Here is a 22,868-nt window from a genome sequence, read left to right on the forward strand (position 1 = left end):
ATAGAATTGGAAAGGTTAGGCTTTGAGTCCGAATAAACAGGTTCATTTGGAAATACCTAGATAAACCTGAATGGGTTAGATTCAATTTGATAGCGAGGTCTTCGAAATTGGCAAAGGTGCCATCAATATAAAGGTCATGAAACTTAGTGAGGCCATTCCTCTGTCATAGCCTGAAAGCTGAATCCAGTTTGCCTGGAAGGAAGAGGTATTACATATAGGACCTTGAAAATGTTAAATGTTGACGGAATTGAGTCAAAAAGTATTGACATCAATTGGAATGGATGTGTAGCGCAACGCTGAAAGGGGGAGATTGGGGGTGACTAAGGCTGACAAAGAGGAGTTGGCTTCTGTTTGACAGTAGTCAGTTTCTGGGTTGTGCCCCTTGATAATGGGAAATACTGTGAACAAAGTACTGATGCCTTGGGTGATGAGTACAACAGTAAGACCCAGGAAATGAAGTTTTCACCAAAGCCACATTTTCCCAGTACAGAGAATACATTTTCCTATTCTACCCTGTCAAATGCCTTCTCTGCATCTAACGACATAAACACTTCAAGAACGTCCGAAGGTGCAGGAGAGTGTATGACATTAAGCAGATGTCGAATGTTAGAAAAGGAGTGGCAAGCCTTAATAAACCCTGTCTGATCCGTCGATATGATGTCGGTCATAATGGTTTCTATTCGAAAGGCAAGCATTTGCAAAAAAATGTACATCTGCATTTAAAATTGAGGTCGGTCTGTATGAGCCACACTCACATTTTAACAAAGGAGGGCAGCTAGTTTGGCAGAAGACCTTTGTAGAATTCGATTGGGTAGCCATATGGACCAGGGAATTACCCACTTTGATTGCTGTAATTGAATAAATAAACTCCTCTAACCGCAAAGGTTGATCAATTTCATCTCACTTCTCTGTACTAATGGTAGGAGTTTCCAAATTGTAAAGAAAATCATTCAGAACTGAATTGTCTTCAGGTGGTTCTGACATGTGAAGAGCTGAATAAATGTTTTTGAAAGTATTTTTTATTTCAGTAGGGCTAACTGTTAAGACACCTGAGGTGTTGTGAATTTGAGGGATCAGCTGTGAGGCAGATTTACACTTGAGTTGATGAGCTAGAAGTCGACCAGCCTTTTCTCCATGTTCGTAAACAAAACCATGTGAGCGGAGTAGCTGCTGCTCAGCATTATCTGTGGATCGTAAAATTGTACTGAGTTTGAAGACTCAGCCTTTCTTTGTAAAGTTCTGGTGATGGAGAGGCAGAATGTTTTTGGTCTGATTTCAGAATAGCGTCGATCAGCTGTTGTTGTTGTTTAATATTCCGTTGTTTATTGAGAGGAGAGGAATAGGAGATTATTTTGCCTCTAAGAACAACTTTAGTGTTTACCAAAGTGTAGATGGAGAGATCGATTCTGTTTTATTTTTCTCAATGAAGACATCAATTGCATACAATAGAATGGTGCAGAATGAATTGTTTGAAAGTAAAGATGAGTTAAGTCTCCATGGGGGCGATTTGTATAGTTCAATGAGAATGAGAGGTCGAGCAACAGAGGAGCATGGTCACTAATAACAATGGCAGAGTATTCCACTTTCTTAACAGAGGGGAGAAGGGCTTTATCTATTAAAAAGTTGTCTATGTCACACCCTGATCTGTTTCACCTGTTTTGTGATTGTCTCCACCCCCTCCAGGTGTCGCTTATTATCCTTGTGTTTCCTGTCTCTCTGTGCTAAGTTTGTCTTGTATGTTTTTCAAGTCAACCAAAGTTTTTACTCCTGCTTCTATTCTCTTTTGCTAGTCCTCCCGGTTTTTGACACTTGCCTGTTTTCTGGACTCTGTACCTGCCTGCCTGACCATTCTGACTGTCCTGACCTCGAACCTGCCTGCCACCCTGTACCTCTTGGACCCTGAACTGGTTTTGAACTTTTGCCTGTCCACGACCATTCTCTTGCCTACCCCTTTTGGATTGTTTAATAAATATCAAGACTCAAATCATCTACCTCCCGTGTCTGTTTCTGGGTCTCGCCTTTTGCCCTTATAGTACGAACTGGCCATGACAGACCCAGCAGACTTGGACCAGCTCCGCCATACTGTCTCCCTGCAGGGAGCCACCATTGTGAGGCATGAAGAGTTTCTGCAGGATCTTTTGGAAGGACTTCGACCGCGACCAAGGGTTTAAGTCTATTATGGAGAAAATCAGGGAGTTAGCTCATAGGCAGCCTGCCACCTCTGAGAACCCCCAACCACCCACTAACTTTTTCCCTATTAGTGCTGAGTTCGTACAGCCTACCTCGGCTCCGCAAGAACCCCGCTTACCTCCTCTGGAGCGAAATTCTGTGGATCCTGGTACCTGCCAGGGTTTTCTTTCTCAGTGCTCTGTTATTTTAGAGCTACAGCCATCTTCGTTTCCTTCGGACCGATCGAAGATAGCGTATATTATTACGCTATTGTCGGGAAGGGCGCTCTCCTGGGCTACGGCAGTTTGAGCACAACAATCCGACATTTGTCATAATCTGGAGGATTTCATGGCAGAGGTGAGGAAGGTATTCGATTCTTCGGTATCCGGGAGAGGTGGCCCGAAAATATTTTGAATTACATCTAGACTCCCGTAGTGTGGCAGACTACACTGTTGACTTTCGCACATTGGCCGCCGAGAGTGCCTGGAATCCAGAGTTTCTTTTCTTCAAGGTTTATCTCAGATGGTGAAAGATGAGCTAGCTGCTCGGAAATTACTGGTGGACCTCGATTCCCTCATCGCCTTCACCATTAGAATTGATGGACGTCTAAGGGAATGCAGGAGTGGGAGGAGGTCTGGCCTATGTCACACTCGTACATCCGCTGCGGCTCGCTCACCTCTGAAGGAATCCGGAAGTCGCCGAAAGCTGTTTTTCCGAGAGAATCCAAAGCCACCCGAGGTCCCTCCAGAATCATCGGCGATGGGTGAGTCAGATACTCCGAACCTATGCAACTAGGCAGAGCTAGGTTATTGCCTAGGTAACGTTCAAGTAGGCTAAGTTCCAACAGTTGTCTGTACTGTGGGGCTGCGGGACATTATATAACCACTTGCCCAGTTAAGAGACCTATTTCTGTAGTAGGTGCAAGTACTCTGGTAGCCAGACTGGGAATCCTCTAAATCCCATCAAGCACACTTCTATTTTTTGTGATACTGCTGTGGGCCTCCTCAGGGCTTAAGTCAAGTCTCGGATTTCTCTGCCGTCCCCACAGAGTTCCACGACCTCCTGGAGGTCTTCAGCAAGGCACGGACTACTTTTCTTCCCCCGCACCATCCTTATGATTGTGTCATTGATCTCCTTCCAGGCACCACACCACCTTGTGGTAGGCTATATTCTCTATTCGGGCCGGAGACTAAGGCCATGGAGGAGTACATAGAGTCTCTGGCTACTGGGGCCGTCCGACTGTCTGCATCTCCTGCTGGCGCAGGGGTTTTTTTTGTGGAGAAGAAGGACAAGAACCTGCGTCCGTGCATTGACTACCGGGGTCTAAATTACATTACGGTTAAGACTCGTTACCCCCTACCACTCCTCTCCCCGGCTTTTTAACCTTTCCAGGGGACCACCATTTTTTCCAAGCTGGACCTTCGGTTCAGATACGCAAAAGAGATGAGTGGAAGACAGCATTCAACACAGCCAGCAAATATTGAGTACCAGGTCATGTCGATTGGATTCACCTAACGGCAACTGTCTTCCAGGCTCTGGTAAACGATGTGCTTCGGGACATGCTAAACCATTTTCTGTTTGTCTACCTTGACAACATTCTGTTTTTCCCCGTCTGCCCAAGAACATGTTCTTCATGTCAGACAGGTCCTTCAGAGCCTCTGGGAGAACCAATTGCTCTTGAAAGCCAAGAAGTGTGAGTTCCACCGTTCTACAATCTCCTTTCTGGGATATGTCATCTCCGAGGGAAATGTCCAGATGGATCCTGGAAAGGTGAAAGCAGTGGTGGATTGGCCTCAACCTTCATCCAGGGTGCAGTTGCAATGTATCCTGGGCTTCTAAATTGCTTCTACCGCCATTTAATTTAGGGTTACGGCACCCTGGTAGCTCACCTCTCCCAAAGTATCGTTCGGCATGGCTGTTAACCTCTCTAGGGTATGTGGGACTCTAGCGTCCGACCTGGCCAACATCCAGTGAGATTGCAGAGCGCCAAATTCAAATACAGAAATACTCATGGTAAAAATTCAGAAAAGATACAACCATTTTACATAGGTTTAAAGATTAACTTCTTGTGTCAGATTTTGATGCATACCTTACAATTATTTGAGAACATAGCCCAGCAGACAAATTATTACAAACAGTAACCAGCCAAGAAGAAGAGTTACACAAGTCAGAAATAGAGATAAAATTATTAACTTACCTTTGATGATCTTCATATGGTTGCACTCAGAAGACGTTAATTTATGCAACAAATGTTCCTTTTGTTTGGTAAAGTCTCTCTTTATATCCTAAAACCTCTGTTTTGTTTGCGTGTTTTCTTCAGTAATCCACAGGCTCAAACGCAATCTCAACAGGCAGACAAAAAAATCCAAATTGTATCCGTAAAGTTCATAGAAACATGTCAAACGATATTTATATTCAATCCTCAGGTTGTTTTTAGCCTAAATTATCGATAATATTTAAACCGGACAATAACGTTGTCAATATAAAAGGTAAACAAGAAAGGCACTCTCTCGGTCGCGCACATGAAAAAGCACTGTGACACGCAGGGTCCACTCATTCAGACTGCACTTACTCCCTCATTTTTTAGAATACAAGCCTGGAACCATTTCTAAAGACTGACATCTAGTGGAAGGCATAGGAACTGCAATTTGAGTCCTAAGTCAATGGATATTGTAATGGCATTGAATAGAAGACAAAAAAAACATCCTACTTCCCGAATGGAGTTTTCTCAGGTTTTCGCCTGCCAAATCAGTTCTGTTATACTCACAGCCATTATTGTAACAGTTCTGGAACCTTTAGAGTGTCTTCTATCGAAATTGACTAATTATATGCACATCCTATCTTCTGGGCCTGAGTAGAAGGCAGTTTAACTTCTTACGACTAGGGGGCAGTATTTACATTTTTGGATAGAAAACACTCTGACGTTTCCAAAACTGCAAAGATATTGCCTGTGAGTGCAACATAACTGATGTTACAGGCGAAACCCAAATAAAAATCCAATCAGGAAGTTCCGCATTTTTTGAAACCACCTCATGCCAATGACTCCTTATATGGCTATGAATGAGCTACGAATGAGCTTACGTTTTCTACGTATTCCCCAAGGTGTCTACAGCATTGTGACGTCGCTTTACACATTTATGTTGAAGGATAGCCATAAGCAAGTGGTCATCACATTTAGCAAGTGGTCACATTACACATGATGTCTCCCGCAGAAAATCTTGCGTAAAGTACTGAGGTAGCCATTTTTCCAATCGCTTCTTATGAGAAACCAATTGTCTCGACGGATATATTATCGAATAGATATGTTAAAAACACCTTGAGGATTGATTCTAAACAACGTTTCCCATGTTTCTGTCGATATTATGGAGCTAATTTGGAAAAAAGCTTGGAGTTGTAGTGACCGCATTTTCCGGTCGATTTCTCAGCCAAATGTGACGAACAAACGGGAGCTATTTCGCCTACAAAAATAATATTTTTGGAAAAAAGGAACATTTGCTATCTAACTGGGAGTCTCCTGAGTGAAAACATCTGAAGTTCTTCAAAGGTAAATTATTTCATTTGATTGCTTTTCTTATTGTCGTGAAAATGTTGCCTGCTGCCAGCAGAGCCTAGGATAGCATGATCAACTTAGCATAGCATGATAAACTTACACAAATGCTTGTCTAGCGTTGGCTGTAAAGCATATTTTGAAAATCTGAGATGACAGTGTGATTAACAAAAGGCTAAACTGTGTCTCAATATATTTCATTTGTGATTTTCATGAATAGGAAGATTTTGTAGGAAGATTTATGTCTGCTGCGTTATGCTAATTAGTTTGAAGCGATGATTACGCTCCCGGATCCGGGATGTGTAGATCAGAGAGGTTAATTTGGGCACACTTTTCATCCAAAATTCCAAATGCTGCCCCCTACCCTAGAGAAGTTAACAGAGCCTTTTTGGATCTGAAGGATCGGTTCACCACAGCACCCATCCTCATCCGTCCCGTCAATTTGTGGTAGAGGTTGATGCTTCTGATGTTGGAGTGGGGGCCATCCTGTCCAAGCGATCTGTCCAGGACCACAAGCTTCATCCCTGTGCCTCCCTGTCCCATCGTCTCAATCCTGCAGAGAGGAACTACGATGTAGGCAACTGAGAACTCCTGGCGGTCAAGATGGCATTGGAAGAGTGGAGGCACTGGTTGGAAGGAGCAGAACAGTCATTCCTGGTCTGGACCGACCATACAAATGTTGAATATCTCCGTACAGCAAAGCGCCTTAACTCCAGGCAGGCCCGTTGGGCTCTCTTGTTTACAAGATTTAACTTCACAATTTCCTACTGCCCAGGGTCCAAGAATGTGAAGCCTGATGCCCTCTCCTGCCTATACAGTTCCTCTGCCAAACCCTCAGTCTCCGAAACCATTCTCCCTACCTCATGCCTTGCAGCCTCAGCAGGTTGGGGTATTGAGACCCTGGTTCACAAGGCACAACATTCCCAGCCTGGACCTGAAGGGGGACCAGCTAACCTGCTGTTTGTCCCTAACTCTTTCCGGTCCTGGCTCCTGGAATGGGCTCATTCCTCCAGGCTGACCTGTCACTACCTGGAGCCGACAGCTGGTCTGGGTGACGTATGCCCGGAACACCCTTACCTGTTCAGCCATGGTACTCCCCCTTTTGAGTATTCCATTGGCTAGCAACCTACACTCTTTCTAGGACAAGAATTGGAAGTCTACGTACCCTTGGCCCAGACGTTCGTCTGCCACTGTCGACGTACCTGGAGAATTGCTCGGGTAGCACTTCTCAAGACCAATTCCAGGTATCGTCAACAAGTGGACGGCCGCCGGACTCCAGCTCCCGCTACCGCATTGGCTGTCCGTATGGCTGCCCACCCTGGACCTGCCCCTTCTGGTAGAGTCCCTGTAAATTGTCCCCTCATTTTATTGGTCTGTTTCCCATCTCTAGAGTCCTTAGTTCCACTGCTGTTCATCACTTTTTACCCCGTACCCTCCGTATTCACCCTACATTCCATATGTCTAGCCCATGTCTCACAGTCCTTTGTTTTCTGTCCCCAGGCCCCCCTCCCCGTGTCATTGATGGCCATCCGGCATACACAGTGAAACGTCTCCTGGGTGTTTGACCACTGGGCAGGGGTTTCCAGTATCTGGTTGACTGGGAGGGTTACGGCCCGGAGGAGAGGTGCTGGGTTCCCACTAGAGACATCCTGGATCCAGCCCTCATCGCCGACTTCCACCGCCGACACCCCGGTCAACCAGGTATGCGCCCAGGTAGGACGCCAGGTGGTGCCCCTACAGGGGGGGCACTGTCACACCCTGATCTGTTTCACCTGTTTGTGATGGTCTCCACCCATTCCAGGTGTCACTTATTATCCCTGTGTTTCCTGCACTTATTATCCCTGTGTTTCCTGTCTCTCTGTGCCAGTTCGTCTTGTATGTTTTTCAAGTCAACCAGTGTTTTCCACTATACTCTTGCTTCTATTCTCTCTTGCTAGTCCTCCCGGTTTTTGACCCTTGCCTGTTTTCTGGACTCGCCTGCCCGACCATTCTGACTGCCCTGACCTCGAGCCTGCCTGCCACTCTGTACCTGGACTCTGAACTGGTTTTGACCTTTTGCCTGTCCACAACCATTCTCTTGCCTACCCCTTTTGGATTGTTAAATAAATATCAAAACTTAAACCCTCTGCCTCCCTTGTCTGAACCTGGGTCTCGCATTGTGCCCTTATAGTCTATTCTAGAATAGGAGTGGTGTACATGTGAAAAGAAAGATAATTATTTTGTTACTGGGAAAGATGAATCCATGGATCTACACATTCTGCCTGGCTCATAAATGCAGACAAAGTGCTGGACATTTTTGAAGGAGATAATGATCTAGGGTTTGAGCGGTCCAAGACTGGGTTGATCACACAATTCCAGTCCCCTCCAAAAATTAAATAGTGTGAGTTGAGATTGGGCAGCAAATAAATACGTTTGTTAATAAAAATCAACATCATCCCAATTGGAAGCATAAACATTTACAAGCAAAACAGAAGTGTGAAAGAGAGAACCAGATACCAAAACAAAGTGCCCCTGTGGATCCGAGATGATGTCAGCAGTGGTAAATTGTACTTTCTTATGAATAAGTATTGCTGTTCCCCTTGCCTTAGCATTGGATTTTTAATGGAATATTTGCCCTACCCAAGCTTTACGGAGACTACCATGATCTGCTGCACACAGATGTGTTTCTTCTAAGAATGCAATATCAGTTTTTACATTCTTAAGATGAGCAAATACTCTAGCCCGTTTAACCAGGCCCTTCATTGCCTTGACGTTCCAGCTTGTAAACCTAATAGCTGACCCCCCAACTCCCACCCCAATATCTGAATTGTCAGTCATTAAAAAATGAGATTACTAAATAAAAACTGGAATAGACATGAACACCCTGTATAAGACCACCGATCATATCTTGTGACAAAGGAAAAAGCATGTACTGAAAAGTTAGGCAAAATACTGTTGAAGTAGAATATGTAACAATCAAATGGTTAATGAAGGCAAACAACCTCCCCCTACCCCCTGACATAAAAACCCTCAAAATAGCACAACAAAATAAACACAGAACAAAATAACACTGTCCTATGCTCGTCTCTAAGGCTCATCGCAGGGTTCCCCAAATAGAGTCAATCTCCCGGTTAACTACCTGACACTTAACTTACCCTACAAGAGGGCTCCCAATTGTTAACAGAATGATGTACAACAACAGTTTTAAATTGTATAAACTCAGATTTTGACGGTTCACTCAATAGTCAATCAGTTACATCCTTCATTGGCTTTAACAACCGCAAATAGACAAATAAAATGCTTCTGTTGGTCAAGACTTCGGCCAATGGGTTGTGTTAGGGGTGCGTTCCACGCTCCCAAAGCCGCACCGCGCAACTGCATCCACAGGTAGTAAAATATGATACTCAGGCGCAGTGCGACCACAAGGACTACAGCAGGGAATGCACCACACAAACATGAATGCCAAAATATTCCAACGTCAATGAATCTCCGTAGAGGCGAAAGCTATATATATCCAAACACCCACTCAAACAAATAAAGGCATTACAGTCACATGAAAGCAAATGCAAACAAGAAAGTAACCCGAGTCAAACTCTGAGATTGTAGCATTAGCAAATAACATTAGTCTTTAGGAAGGTAACGTTAAATGAATAGCTAATGCCAATTTAGTTCAAACAAAAACAAACTCACGTTAGATATTTAAAATGTGTTACTAGTACCAGCTAAGCTAGTCAGTCAGCCAATGTTACATACATGGATACAGGTCTTCAGGTCTTCATTCAGTAGATTTTAGATGTAGCTAGCTAGGTAGTTGTCCATATGTCAAGCTATATCTCAGCTAGCTAGCCACTAGAAATGGTGGAGAAGTGCCTAGCTAAATCCACCGCCACATTCAAATAGCCCAGTCAGTGCTTGAGCGTAGCTAGCCATGCTAGCAAGTCAGCCCAATGTTCCTGTTGTCTGAAATCTTCACAGCCAAGTACAGATGTAATACAGATATCCCTGGGTGCTCCTGGAGTTAAGCATTAATCTTGTTGTCATGTAAATATACATACAAAAAATTGTGTTAGCTAGCCAGCCAGATAGTAAACAGTCAAATGTGTCAAGCCAGCTCCCGCAAGCCAGCCAATTTTATTGTGATGTATTAGCTAACGTTGCCACTAATCTCAGTCAGATTAAACTAAATAAAATAAAGATGTCATCGGGTGCTCCCGGAATTAGAAAGAAAAAAACATTTATTTGATGTGAAAAGTATTATCCAAGTGGGTGTCATGAAAATCAGTCAGTTCCCAGCTAGAAAATTATCCAGCCACATATTCCTTCCGCCATGGCCAGCCAACCGGGCCTCTTCCTCTATCAACTTTACTCTATGCATCAGAAGTTTCTAAAGCCATGACATAATTTTTGGGAATTTTCTGAGCTGTTTAAAGGCACAGTCAACTTAGTGTAAACTTCTGACCCACTGGAATTGTGATACAGTGAGTTATATGTGGAATAATCTGTCTGTAAACAATTGTTGGAAATACTTGTCATGCCCAAAGTAGATGTCCAAACTGACATGCCAAAACTATAGTTTGTTTACAAGAAATTTGTGGAGTGGTTGAAAAACAAGTTTTAATGACTTCAACCTAAGTGAATGTAAACTTCCGACTTTAACTGTATGTGAGAATGCTATTCATTGACTACAGCTCAGCGTTCAACACCATAGTGCCCTCAAAGCTCATCACTAAGCTAGGGACCCTGGGACTAAACATCTCCCTCTGCAACTAAACTTCCTGACGGGGTGCCCCCAGGTGGTAAGGGTAGGTAACAACACATCAGCCACACTGATCCTCATTACAGGGGCCCATCAGGGGTGTGTGCTCAGTCCCCTCCTGTACTCCCTGTTCACTCATGACTGCACGGCCAGGCACGACTCCAACACCATCATTAAGTTTGCCGATGACACAACAGTGGCCTGATCACCGACAATGACGAGACAGCCTATAAGGAGGAGGATAGAGACCTGGCCATGTGCTGTCAGGACAACAACCTCTCCCTCAATGTGATCAAGACAAAGGATATGATTGTGCACTACAGGAAAAAGAGGAACGAGCACGCCCCCATTACCATCAACGGAGCTGCAGTGGAGCAGTTTGAGAGCTTCAAGTTCCTTGGTGTCCACATCACCAACAAACTAACATGGTTCAAACACACCAAGCGGTACCGCAGCACCAAGTCTAGGTCCAAGAAGCTTCTAAACAGCTTCTACCCCCAAGCCATTAGACTCCTGAACACCTAATCAAATGGCTACTCAGACTATTTGCATTGCCCCCCACCCCCCTTTTACACTGCTGCTACTCTTTGTTGTTATCATCTATTATTTATATTTTTTATTTTACCCCCTTTTCTCCCCAATTTCATGGTATCCAATTGTAGTAGTTACTATGTTGTCTCATCGCTACAACAAGAGACGAAGGTCGAAAGCCATGCGTCCTCCGAAACACAACCCTGCTTCTTAACACAGCGCACATCCAACCCGGAAGCCAGCAGCACCAATGTGTCAGAGGAAACACCATGCACCTGGCGACCTGGTTAGCGTGCACTGCGGCCTGCCACAGGAGTCGCTAGTGCGCGATGAGACAAGGATATCCCTACCGGCCAAACCCTACCTAACCCGACGACGCTAGGCCAATTGTGCTTCGCCCCATAGTCACTTTAATAACTCTACCCACATGTGCATATTACCTCAACTAACCGGTGCCCCCGCACAGTGACTCTGTACCGGTACCCCCCTGTATATTGTCTCGCTATTGTTATTTTGCTGCTGCTCTTTAATTACTTGTCACTTGTATTTCTTATTCTTAAACTGCATTGTTGGTTAGGGGCTCGTAAGTAAAGTACACCTGTTGTATTCGGCGCATGTGAGTAATACAATTTGATTTGATTTGAATTGAAATCATTGGCCACTTTAATAATGCCACTTTAATATTGTTGGCATATCTTGCATTACTCACCTCATATGTACAGTATATACTGTATTCTATACCATTTATTGCATCTTAGCCTATGCTGCTTTGTTATTGCTCATACATATATTTCTATATTCTTATTCCATTCCTTTACTTAGATTTGTGTGTATTACATATCTGTTGTGGAATTGTTAGACATTACTGTTGGAACTAGAAGCACAAGCATTTCGCTACACTCGCAATTACATATGCTAACCATGTGTATGTGACAAAAACAATTTGATTTTACATGCAGATGTATGCAGACGATACACTCAAAATGTATGTTCACTCAAAAAATAGGCAACAAGTTGTTAACAAGTTAACTGAAGCTACACTGTGGTACACATTTCTAAGTGGATGACTGATTCTTGCCTGTGTTTAAATATCGACAAGACTGTTTGTACAGTGCCTTGCGAAAGTATTCGGCCCCCTTGAACTTTGCGACCTTTTGCCACATTTCAGGCTTCAAACATAAAGATATTAAACTGTATTTTTTTGTGAAGAATCAACATCAAGTGGGACACAATCATGAAGTGGAACGACATTTATTGGATATTTCAAACTTTTTTAACAAATCAAAAACTGAAAAATTAGGCGCACAAAATTATTCAGCCCCTTTACTTTCAGTGCAGCAAACTCTCTCCAGAAGTTCAGTGAGGATCTCTGAATGATCCAATGTTGACCTAAATGACTAATGATGATAAATACAGTCCACCTGTGTGTAATCAAGTCTCCGTATAAATGCACCTGCACTGTGATAGTCTCAGAGGTCCGTTAAAAGCACAGAGAGCATCATGAAGAACAAGGAACACACCAGGCAGGTCCGAGATACTGTTGTGAAGAGGTTTAAAGCCGGATTTGGATACAAAAAGATTTCCCAAGCTTTAAAAATCCCAAGGAGCACTATGCAAGCGATACTATTGAAATGGAAGGAGTATCAGACCACTGCAAATCTACCAAGACCTGGCCGTCCATAGGACAACAATCAGTCGTATATTGCACAAATCTGGCCTTTATGGAAGAGTGGCAAGAAGAAAGCCATTTCTTAAAGATATCCATAAAAAGTGTTGTTTAAAGTTTGCCACAAGCCACCTGGGAGACACACCAAACATGTGGAAGAAGGTGCTCTGGTCAGATGAAACCAAAATTGAACTTTTTGGCAACAATGCAAAACGTTATGTTTGGCGTAAAAGCAACACAGCTCATCACCCTGAACACACCATCCCCACTGTCAAACATGGTGGTGGCAGCATCATGGTTTGGGCCTGCTTTTCTTCAGCAGGGACAGGGAAGATGGTTACAATTGATGGGAAGATGGATGGAGCCAAATACAGGACCATTCTGGAAGAAAACCTGATGGAGTCTGCAAAAGACCTGAGACTGGGACGGAGATTTGTCTTCCAACAAGACAATGATCCAAAACCTAAAGCAAAATCTACAATGGAATAGTTCAAAAATAAACATATCCAGGTGTTAGAATGGCCAAGTCAAAGTCCAGACCTGAATCCAATCGAGAATCTGTGGAAAGAACTGAAAACTGCTGTTCACAAATGCTCTCCATCCAACCTCACTGAGCTCGAGCTGTTTTGCAAGGAGGAATAGGAAACAATTTCAGTCTCTCTGATAGAGACTTAGCCCAAGTGACTTACAGGTGTAATCGCAGCAAAAGGTGTCGCTACAAAGTATTAACTTAAGGGGGCTGAATACTTTTGCACACCCAATTTTCCTGTTTTTGATTTGTTAAAAAAGTTTGAAATATCCAATAAATGTCGTTCCACTTCATGATTGTGTCCCACTTGTTGTTGATTCTTCACAAAAAATACAGTTCTATATCTTTATGTTTGAAGCCTGAAATGTGGCAAAAGGTCGCAAAGTTCAAGGGGGCCGAATACTTTCGCAAGGCACTGTATGTACTTCTCTAAGAAATCAATTGATTCTTCGCAACCAGCTGTTCTTGTTAATTGGGAGAATCTGAAAATTGTGTCTAACTTCAAGTATCTCTGCATAATTTTGGACTCCAACTTGACATTGAAGAAACGGGTGAAGAAGGTGGTTAACATTGTCAAGTTTACGCCATCCAACTTTTGGTTTATAAGACCTTACCTTCCTCTGGAATGCATGTTATGATCAATATATGCATGTTATGATCTTCTTACGTCTGAGATATTGCCTCACATGCTGGTCACAAGCAGGAGCTACTACTCTGAAACCCATTGAATCACTCTACAAACAAACCAAACAGTTACCACCATTGTCACATCATTCACAAAAATCATTGATATCATCTGGATAGCTTTAAGCAGTATGTAGATGCAAGCTTTTTCTTTAGGATCTTGCATGGTCTTACCCCTCCACCCCTATGCCGGCATAGCATGCTCATGGAAAGCCCCTCCAGGATAACAAGTGCAGCAACTAGAGGGGATTGTGTTGTCCCTTTTCAACACAGTAAAATCGGTCAATCGGCCTTCTCTGTTAGAACTACAATATACTGGAATGTAATGCCCATGGACTTGAGAAGCTGCACTGATTATTGTACTTTTAAATGTAAATTGAAAACATGGCTCAAATCCATCCAAACCTATACACACCTATATACACCTATACACTATATCTGTGGTTACTCATAGGTAAGACAACAGTTGATGATATTTTTTTTTATTATGAATAAGTTGTTGTTAGAATGATATATTATTGGATGTAATGTTTTTGTATTGCTTTGGTGAGTATTTGCATTGTGGCTGTGTAATTGCCGTTACCTGCCCAGGGGCTATTGGTGCAAATTAGCTTTTGGCTAACCCCGGCACATTTACATGGATGTTGCATTATTGTAAATTGATGTTGATTAATGTGCATTGTCCCCTATAAATAAATACATTTAGAACAATAGTGTAATAATTAAGAATTGTGGGCATTGTGGGCGGTCTAATTATTTTATAATGAAAGGCTAGAAATGGTTAAAAATATTCCCCTCAGAGAGCCAAATAAGACACTGAGTACAACACTATGTGTGTAGTTCACAATGACAAGCCAAACTAAATGCTGAGGAAATTTAGATGAGTTGGAGTCGGATGGAGGATCAGACATTGAGCTTGAAATCAACGTTGTAAACAGATGAAAGAGCATGGATGTGGAGTCATTTTGGTCTGATGGGTATGGGATGGACCTTCAGAGAAATTATGCAACACCTGCGGCAGGTGTACAGGAAAAAAGCCTATGAAACCTGTGTGCAGTGCAACTGATTTGTTTGTAGGGCTTGCTCACACAAAGCCCCAAAGCTGTGTGCTGACTGTGGACCCAAGCATAAAGAGAAGACGAGATCGATTAATGCGTAAAGGCACTGGTATAAGGGCACAATTATCCCATACAATCAACAAATGCCAGTTGTTATATCTTGCCATTAATATTTTCCCACTAATATTTCTTTATGCAATTCATCCTTTACAATTGTCCAGGTGCTTTTGTTTAGGAATAAAGCAAATAATTTCACCTGTGACCTGGCTGGTTATATTATTATTATCTTTTAAGTTTCTACTTTGTCAAAAGAAGCTGTAACTGGGCTTTATTAATTACTATAACTATATTACTAATCGAATCTACAAATAAAGTTGATCAAATGGATTACACTCTAATGTTTTTATTGTAAGGGAAAACGAAAATAGGATATAGGCCTGCATTTATTCTAGGACTTTGTAGAATTATACAAAACATATCATTGACTCTATCTAAACAAACAACCTTTGTTGTTCATTTTTTAAATGTATAGATTTCCACAAATATTTCTTCATCCAATTCATCCTTTATGATAGTTTATGCACTATTTATCAAGTGCTAGTGCTTATGTTTGCTGTATCTTGCGGATTGATATGCATCTGATGCATAAGCTAAAGGGACGCCTGGCAAAGTTCTCAACATTCTCTAACGGGTACTTATTGGCTGAAAGCCCAGGCGGTTCTAGTGTTAAAGGCCAAGTCACAGCTACCACTCCCCCATCTCTCAGACTGTATTCTCTCTTTCTCTCTGTCTGGTCCTGCTCTACTTTCTCTCTCCGTCACTACATCTCGTTTCTGTTTAGATTTTTCCTATTGGTCAGTCTGAAGCATTGTTAGCTAAACCTTTGTCTTCTTTGTGCCATTTCGCTTCCTTGTGCCATTTTTAAAGTACTGTTAGAGAATAGGAAGCCATTACACAGCTATAGCCATTAAGCCTGTAGCTGTGTTACCAGGCCAGTGGGTTGGCTGGAGTAGGCCTATACACTGGATGTACATTGTACATTGTGAATGTGAGGATGGCTGAGAGAGTGTGACCACTATTAGCTACTGGACTTGCATCCCAAATGACACTCTATTCCCTATTTAGTGCACTACTTTTGAGCTCGGCCCATATGGTGCAATTTGTGATGCAGGCCTACTAAGCCTGTGGCTCTGCTCTGGGCAAGGTTGCCTGTTCACTACAGCAGATAAATAATGTAACATGAACATATTGATTTCAAAGGTTCCCTACAGTTCCATGTAGCTTTAGCTCAGCCAACGTGTCTGTGTAAGTTAACAAGCAAGCAGGAAGTTCCATGATGGTACAAACACACAATGTTAAACATTTAACATTACATTTAAGTCATTTAAAATAATAATAAAAATAAAAATAGACGCTCTTATCCAGAGCGACTTACAAATTGGTGCATTCACCTTATGACATCCAGTGGAACAGTCACTTTACAATAGTGCATCTAAATCTTAAAGGGGGGTGAGAGGGAATACTTATCCTATCCTAGGTATTCCTTAAAGAGGTGGGGTTTCAGGTGTCTCCGGAAGGTGGTGATTGACTCCGCTGTCCTGGCGTCGTGAGGGAGTTTGTTCCACCATTGGGGGGCCAGAGCAGCGAACAGTTTTGACTGGGCTGAGCGGGAGCTGTACTTCCTCAGTGGTAGGGAGGCGAGCAGGCCAGAGGTGGATGAACGCAGTGCCCTTGTTTGGGTGTAGGGCCTGATCAGAGCCTGGAGGTACTGAGGTGCCGTTCCCCTCACAGCTCCGTAGGCAAGCACCATGGTCTTGTAGCGGATGCGAGCTTCAACTGGAAGCCAGTGGAGAGAATGGAGGAGCGGGGTGACGTGAGAGAACTTGGGAAGGTTGAACACCAGACGGGCTGCGGCGTTCTGGATGAGTTGAAGGGGTTTAATGGCACAGGCAGTAATCCAGACGGGAGATGACAAGTGCCTGGATTAGGACCTGCGCCGCTTCCTGTGTGAGGCAGGGTCGTACTCTGCGGATGTTGTAGAGCATGAACCTACAGGAACGGGCCACCGCCTTGATGTTGGTTGAGAACGACAGGGTGTTGTCCAGGATCAAGCCAAGGTTCTTAGCGCTCTGGGAGGAGGACACAATGGAGTTGTCAACCGTGATGGCGAGATCATGGAACGGGCAGTCCTTCCCCGGGAGGAAGAGCAGCTCCGTCTTGCCGAGGTTCAGCTTGAGGTGGTGATCCGTCATCCACACTGATATGTCTGCCAGACATGCAGAGATGCGATTCGCCACCTGGTCATCAGAAGGGGGAAAGGAGAAGATTAGTTGTGTGTCGTCTGCATAGCAATGATAGGAGAGACCATGTGAGGTTATGACAGAGCCAAGTGACTTGGTGTATAGCGAGAATAGGAGAGGGCCTAGAACAGAGCCCTGGGGGACACCAGTGGTGAGAGCGCGTGGTGAGGAGACAGATTCTCGCCACGCCACCTGGTAGGAGCGACCTGTCAGGTAGGACGCAATCCAAGCGTGGGCCGCGCCGGAGATGCCCAACTCGGAGAGGGTGGAGAGGAGGATCTGATGGTTCACAGTATCGAAGGCAGCCGATAGATCTAGAAGGATGAGAGCAGAGGAGAGAGAGTTAGATTTAGCAGTGCGGAGCGCCTCCGTGATACAGAGGAGAGCAGTCTCAGTTGAATGACTAGTCTTGAAACCTGACTGATTTGGATCAAGAAGGTCATTCAGAGAGAGATAGCGGGAGAGCTGGCCAAGGACGGCACGTTCAAGAGTTTTGGAGAGAAAAGAAAGAAGGGATACTGGTCTGTAATTGTTGACATCGGAGGGATCGAGTGTAGGTTTTTTCAGAAGGGGTGCAACTCTCGCTCTCTTGAAGACGGAAGGGACGTAGCCAGCGGTCAGGGATGAGTTGATGAGCGAGGTGAGGTAAGGGAGAAGGTCTCCGGAAATGGTCTGGAGAAGAGGGGAGGGGATAGGGTCAAGCGGGCAGGTTGTTGGGCGGCCGGCCGTCACAAGACGCGAGATTTTATCTGGAGAGAGAGGGGCTCACCATCGATCTCCACCTGCTCCCATTTCATTAACTCTTTAATTAGTCTCTCCCTGTCTCTCTCTCTCTCTCATATATATATTTATACTCTAACACAGATTGATTTATGCAGGGCTGCAGTTTTGCCAATGATTTTCTCTGAGACGCTTGTGTCCATACTAATCCAGATTCTCAGAATTGCTTTCCAACCAGCCTCTCCTCTGGTGCCATTAAATGTGTGAGTGTGTGTGTGTGCTTGTCAAAAATCTAATGCTATTCTGATTGTGTGTGGGATCTTCTCTTAAAGTCTAGTCCAGCTTTGACCGAGTAACAACAACCATTCGTCTCCTCAGCTCTCTGTCTCTCTCGTTCTTTCGCCCTCACTGTTTCCTTCTCCCTCTCGCTCTCTCTGATGAAAGATCAGATTTACATTATATGAGTTCAAGAAACAGCCTGGGAGAGTTTAAACAGGGCTACTGCAACATTGTCTCTTTAATAAAATGTTCAGCAGCACTATTCAAAAAAGATAATTCAATAAATATAATAAATTACATTTGTAAAGCTCTTTTCATTATACAAAAATAATTTAAATACTTAAAAATAAAAATAGAGAAATAGTAAAACATATACAGTTGAAGTTGGAAGTTTAAATACACTTTAGCCAAATACATTTAAACTCAGTGTTTCACAATTCCTGCCATTTAATCCTAGTAAAAATTAGCTGGTTTAGGTCAGGTAGGACCACCACTTTATTTTAAGAATGTGAAATGTCATAAAAATAGTAGAGAATGATTTATTTCAGCTTTTATTTCTTTAAATCACATTCCCAGTTGGTCAGAAGTTTACATACACTCAATTAGTATTTGGTAGCATTGGCTATACAGACAGCGACAGGACGACCTGGGAGACACTCAATTAGTATTTGCCACAGCTTGGACGTTTAGGATAACGGCAAAGTGACCTCACCTCCTCGTAAGACACGGAACGGACCAATGAAGGCTTGTTTAACATGGGTCAAACATTTCAGGTAGCCTTCCACAATACGTTGGGTACATTTTGGCCCATTTCTCCTGACAGAGCTGGTGTAACTGGTTTGTAGGCCTCCTTGCTCGCATATTTTCAGGGCTTTGTGATGGCCACTCCAATACCTTAACTTTGTTGCCCTTAAGCCATTTTTTGGAAGTATACTTGGGGTCATTGTCCATTTGGAAGACCCATTTGTGACCGAGCTTTAACTTCCTGACATGTCTTGAGATGTTGCTTCAATATATGCACATAATTTTTCCCTCCTGCAGCAAAGCACCCCCACAACATGATGCTGCCACCCCCATGCTTCACGGTTGGGATGGTGTTCTTCAGATTGCAAGCATCCCCCTTTTTCCTCCAAACATAACAATGGTCATTATGGCCAAACAGTTCTATTTTTGTTTCAATCAGACCAGAGGACATTTCTCCAAAAGTACGATCTTTGTCCCCATGTGCAGTTGCCTCACTGCGGGTGTCCTGCCAGAGCTGGAGTAGCCTCCGGGCAGCCTCTCCCCCGGAAAATGTGGCATCAAACACCATCTTGAATCAGTATGCAGCCCCTCTCTCCCCCTCTGTCCTGTCTTTCAGAGAGTGAAATGCAGTTTTCCTCCTTCTCTGGGTCCAGTCCAGCTTCTTCACTTGTTTAAAGGTCAACTCCCCCCATCTCTCGGACTGTATTCTCTCTTTGTTACTGTCTTGCCCTTACTCTCTCCCCCCATCATTCCATCTCATCTCAGATTTTTGTCTGAATCAAGCTCTTTCTCTTTTACTCACTGGCCATTCCCTCTCTCTCCCTCCTTCCTTCAACCCGCATCTCTCTGTAGATCAGCCTCTACTACCTCCACCCTCCCTCTCCAGTGTCCTCTCCTCGCTTGGCCCGATTGGCTATAGGCAGTCTTAGTGACGAGGCTCTACTTCTTTCATCGCTGCACCTCATTGTTATCCTCCTTTCTATTCTGACCCTTCTTTCCTCTCTCATCCCTCTTTTCTGTATCAACCTAACTCACAGGATTTAACAGAAAACATGTCTGTCAGCACTGTGTAGAAAGGGCAGGCCCACTCTTGTACTGTAGATGAAAACGGAGAGTTCCAAATGTGTTTTCCCGTACAGTGTGAATATACAGCATACTATGGGTGAAAAGGGGTGAGTCATCAAAATATGCATTTTGTCCATGTAGATACAGCATTCTGTAGTTGTATTTCTGCTTGTCTGATCTTTTGATGTTATCCTCCTGTGATACAGTATTGTCTTGTTAGCATTGCCATGGGATGTTTAAAGTAAGCAATTTGTCGTCGGAAGGCTCATACTGTCATCTCATCACTCTAAACCCCCACCCTCTCCCCCTTCTCTCCTCTCTCCCTACCTCTTTGCTGTTCTCTTTCCAACCCTCAATCCCTCACTTTCTCACCCCTTCTCTCTACCTCTCCTTCGGCACCCCTTTCTCTCTTACCTCTCCCCCTCTCTCCATCGAACCCCCTGCATCCTCTCCACCTCTTCCTCCCCCCTCTACATTCACCCAACCGCCTCTCCAGTACCCCGGGGCAGCGATGGACCGCGTCAGCTTGCTGTGGCGTCTACGTCGCCGGGCTCGTCGCGGGGCGCTGTGTATGGGCCTCTTCTGCATCTCCATGGCAATGCTCTATGCCCTCTGCGCCGAGAACAGCGTACCCGTCACCGATGCTATCTTCGGGGGTGCGGGCACGGACCCGCGCCCAGCCCCGGGCACACTCCATCATCAAGGTCTGTTTGTCTGTCTAGAGTGGTCACGGAGCATCATCAGCAGAACATGAGCATGTCCAAAATGGCCTATTCCCAATTTAGTGCACTACTTTTAAACCCATCGGACATACTCATAGCCATAGGCTCATGAATCCTCACACTGTATAATACAATAGAATCTATCCATTCTTCTATTTCATGTAATCTTCTTCTTCCACAGGTGCTGAGAGGTGGGGCCAAGCCCATGTACCTCGACCCCCAGAAGCTCCCCGGCGTCGTCCCTGGCAACGCCCACCGTCCAATCCCAGTCCTCTCCTCCCCAAACCACACACAGGAAATCACAGCTAAGGAGACAAACACCCCAAGAGAGAGCGAGAGTCATCGGGATTCTTCACCTGGCTCTTGCCGCGCCCCTTCAGTCGGGCCATGGAGACCCTGTTTGGGGGCCGTCGTCGCGGGGAGCTTAGTGGAACAGTCGGGGACGCAGATTTTTTTGGTCCTCACAGAGCTCTGGGGGAGGTCTGGGACGACGAGATGTCCAGTAGCATGCTGGGGAAGAGGCTGAGGAAAGTGGTGCAGAACTATCAGGTGAGGGAGATAGAGAAGAGAGAAAGAGTCCAGATAGCACATAGCGTGTATTACTTTAACAGAACATTTCCTAAAAGGAACTTAAAACCGATCAGAATTCTGAAGGAATGTCAATGTCATGCTGGAAAATGTTTTTGCCGAGGACGCCCCGCAAAAATAGCCTATAAACCAGCCTTTTCCCTATAATGTAAACTCCAACAGAAATAACTTCAAATTAAACAAAGGTTGCTAGCCAACCAGCCTGCTAATGTTAACCCTACTACCCTGCGAATTGTAGCACTACCAGCCTGCGAACGTTACTTGATTGCGTAAATCAACCAGTTGCTAACAACACTTAGCTGACAGCCAAAGTTCGAGAAACGAAATGCCATCTAACCAGTTATCAAATAATGTTACCAGCATATGCAGTTATCTTAGCCAACAAGCAAGCCAGCTAAAGTTTGTTATTTTAGCCTGCTAGATAGCCTAGCCAGTTAACTAGCCTAGCTAGCCAACCACCAGGGTTGACATACAGTATATAACAAAATTGAGTACACCCCTCACATTTTTGTAAATATTTGAGTATATCTTTTCATGAGACAACACTGAAGAAATGACACTTTGCTACAATGTAAAGTAGTGAGTGTACAGCTTGTATAACAGTGTAAATTTGCTGTCCCCTCAAAATAACTCAACACACAGCCATTAATGTCTAAACCGCTGGCAACAAAAGTGAGTACTGTAATTTCTGGACTATTAAGCGCACCTGAATATAAACCGCACCCACTGAATTATAAAAAAATATGTATTTTGTACATAAATAAGCAGCACATGTCTATAAGCCGCAGGTGCCTACCGGTACATTGAAACAGATTAACTTTACACAGCCTTTAAACGAAACATGTCTTGTAACAAAAATAAATAGGCTTTAACGAAACACGGCTTGTAACAAAAATAAATAGGCTTTAACGAAACACGGCTTGTAACAAAAATTTAAAAAATTGCAGTAAACAGTAGCCTACCAAGAAAGTCATTGGTCACTATCTTCCTCCTCCTGTGCAATGAAACCACTGAAGTCATCTCCTTCGGTGTCGGAGTTGAATAGCCTCAGAATTGCTTCATCCGATGTTGGATCATTTTCATTGTCGCTCTCGTCACTTTCATCCGGAGGGAAATTCCCTGCTGAGCTCATGCTGCCCCTTCAACACGCAGCAGTCCAGCCTTTCGAAACCCGTTGATGATAGTGAATTTTTTGACAATGCTCCACGCTGTCAGGACCCACTGGCAGACTTGACCATAAGTTGCTCTTCGCATGCGGCCCGTTTTAGTGAAGGATTTCTCCCCACTTGTCATCCAAGCCTCCCACTGAACACGGAGCACCACCTTAAATGCACAATTTACACTGATGTCGAGTGGCTGCAAATACTTTGGGCCATCTGCTTTTCTTCCGTCTGAAAGCTTTTGTTGTTTTTGAGTCAGTTCCTCACGCTGCTCTTTCCAACGTCTTATCATCGACTCATTAAGGCCAAGCTCCCGTGCAGCATCTCTATTTTCTTTTTCAACAGCCAGATCGATCGCCTTCAACTTGAAA

The 22,868-nt window shown here is 44.0% G+C and overlaps 1 protein-coding gene across 1 annotated transcript in view; it reads left to right on the forward strand.

The window, feature by feature from the left end:
• st6gal1 (ST6 beta-galactosamide alpha-2,6-sialyltranferase 1) overlaps positions 1 to 22,868 on the forward strand; it is a 122,028-nt gene that overhangs the window by 19,781 nt on the left and 79,379 nt on the right. Inside the window, 4 exon segments of the mRNA XM_046297772.1 lie at positions 20,524 to 20,679; positions 20,681 to 20,731; positions 20,931 to 21,060; positions 21,063 to 21,298. Of these exon segments, the coding sequence (XP_046153728.1) occupies positions 20,524 to 20,679; positions 20,681 to 20,731; positions 20,931 to 21,060; positions 21,063 to 21,298 (573 nt within the window).

This window comes from Oncorhynchus gorbuscha, linkage group LG14, assembly GCF_021184085.1.
Source record: "Oncorhynchus gorbuscha isolate QuinsamMale2020 ecotype Even-year linkage group LG14, OgorEven_v1.0, whole genome shotgun sequence".
NCBI classification, from domain to species: Eukaryota; Metazoa; Chordata; class Actinopteri; order Salmoniformes; family Salmonidae; genus Oncorhynchus; species Oncorhynchus gorbuscha.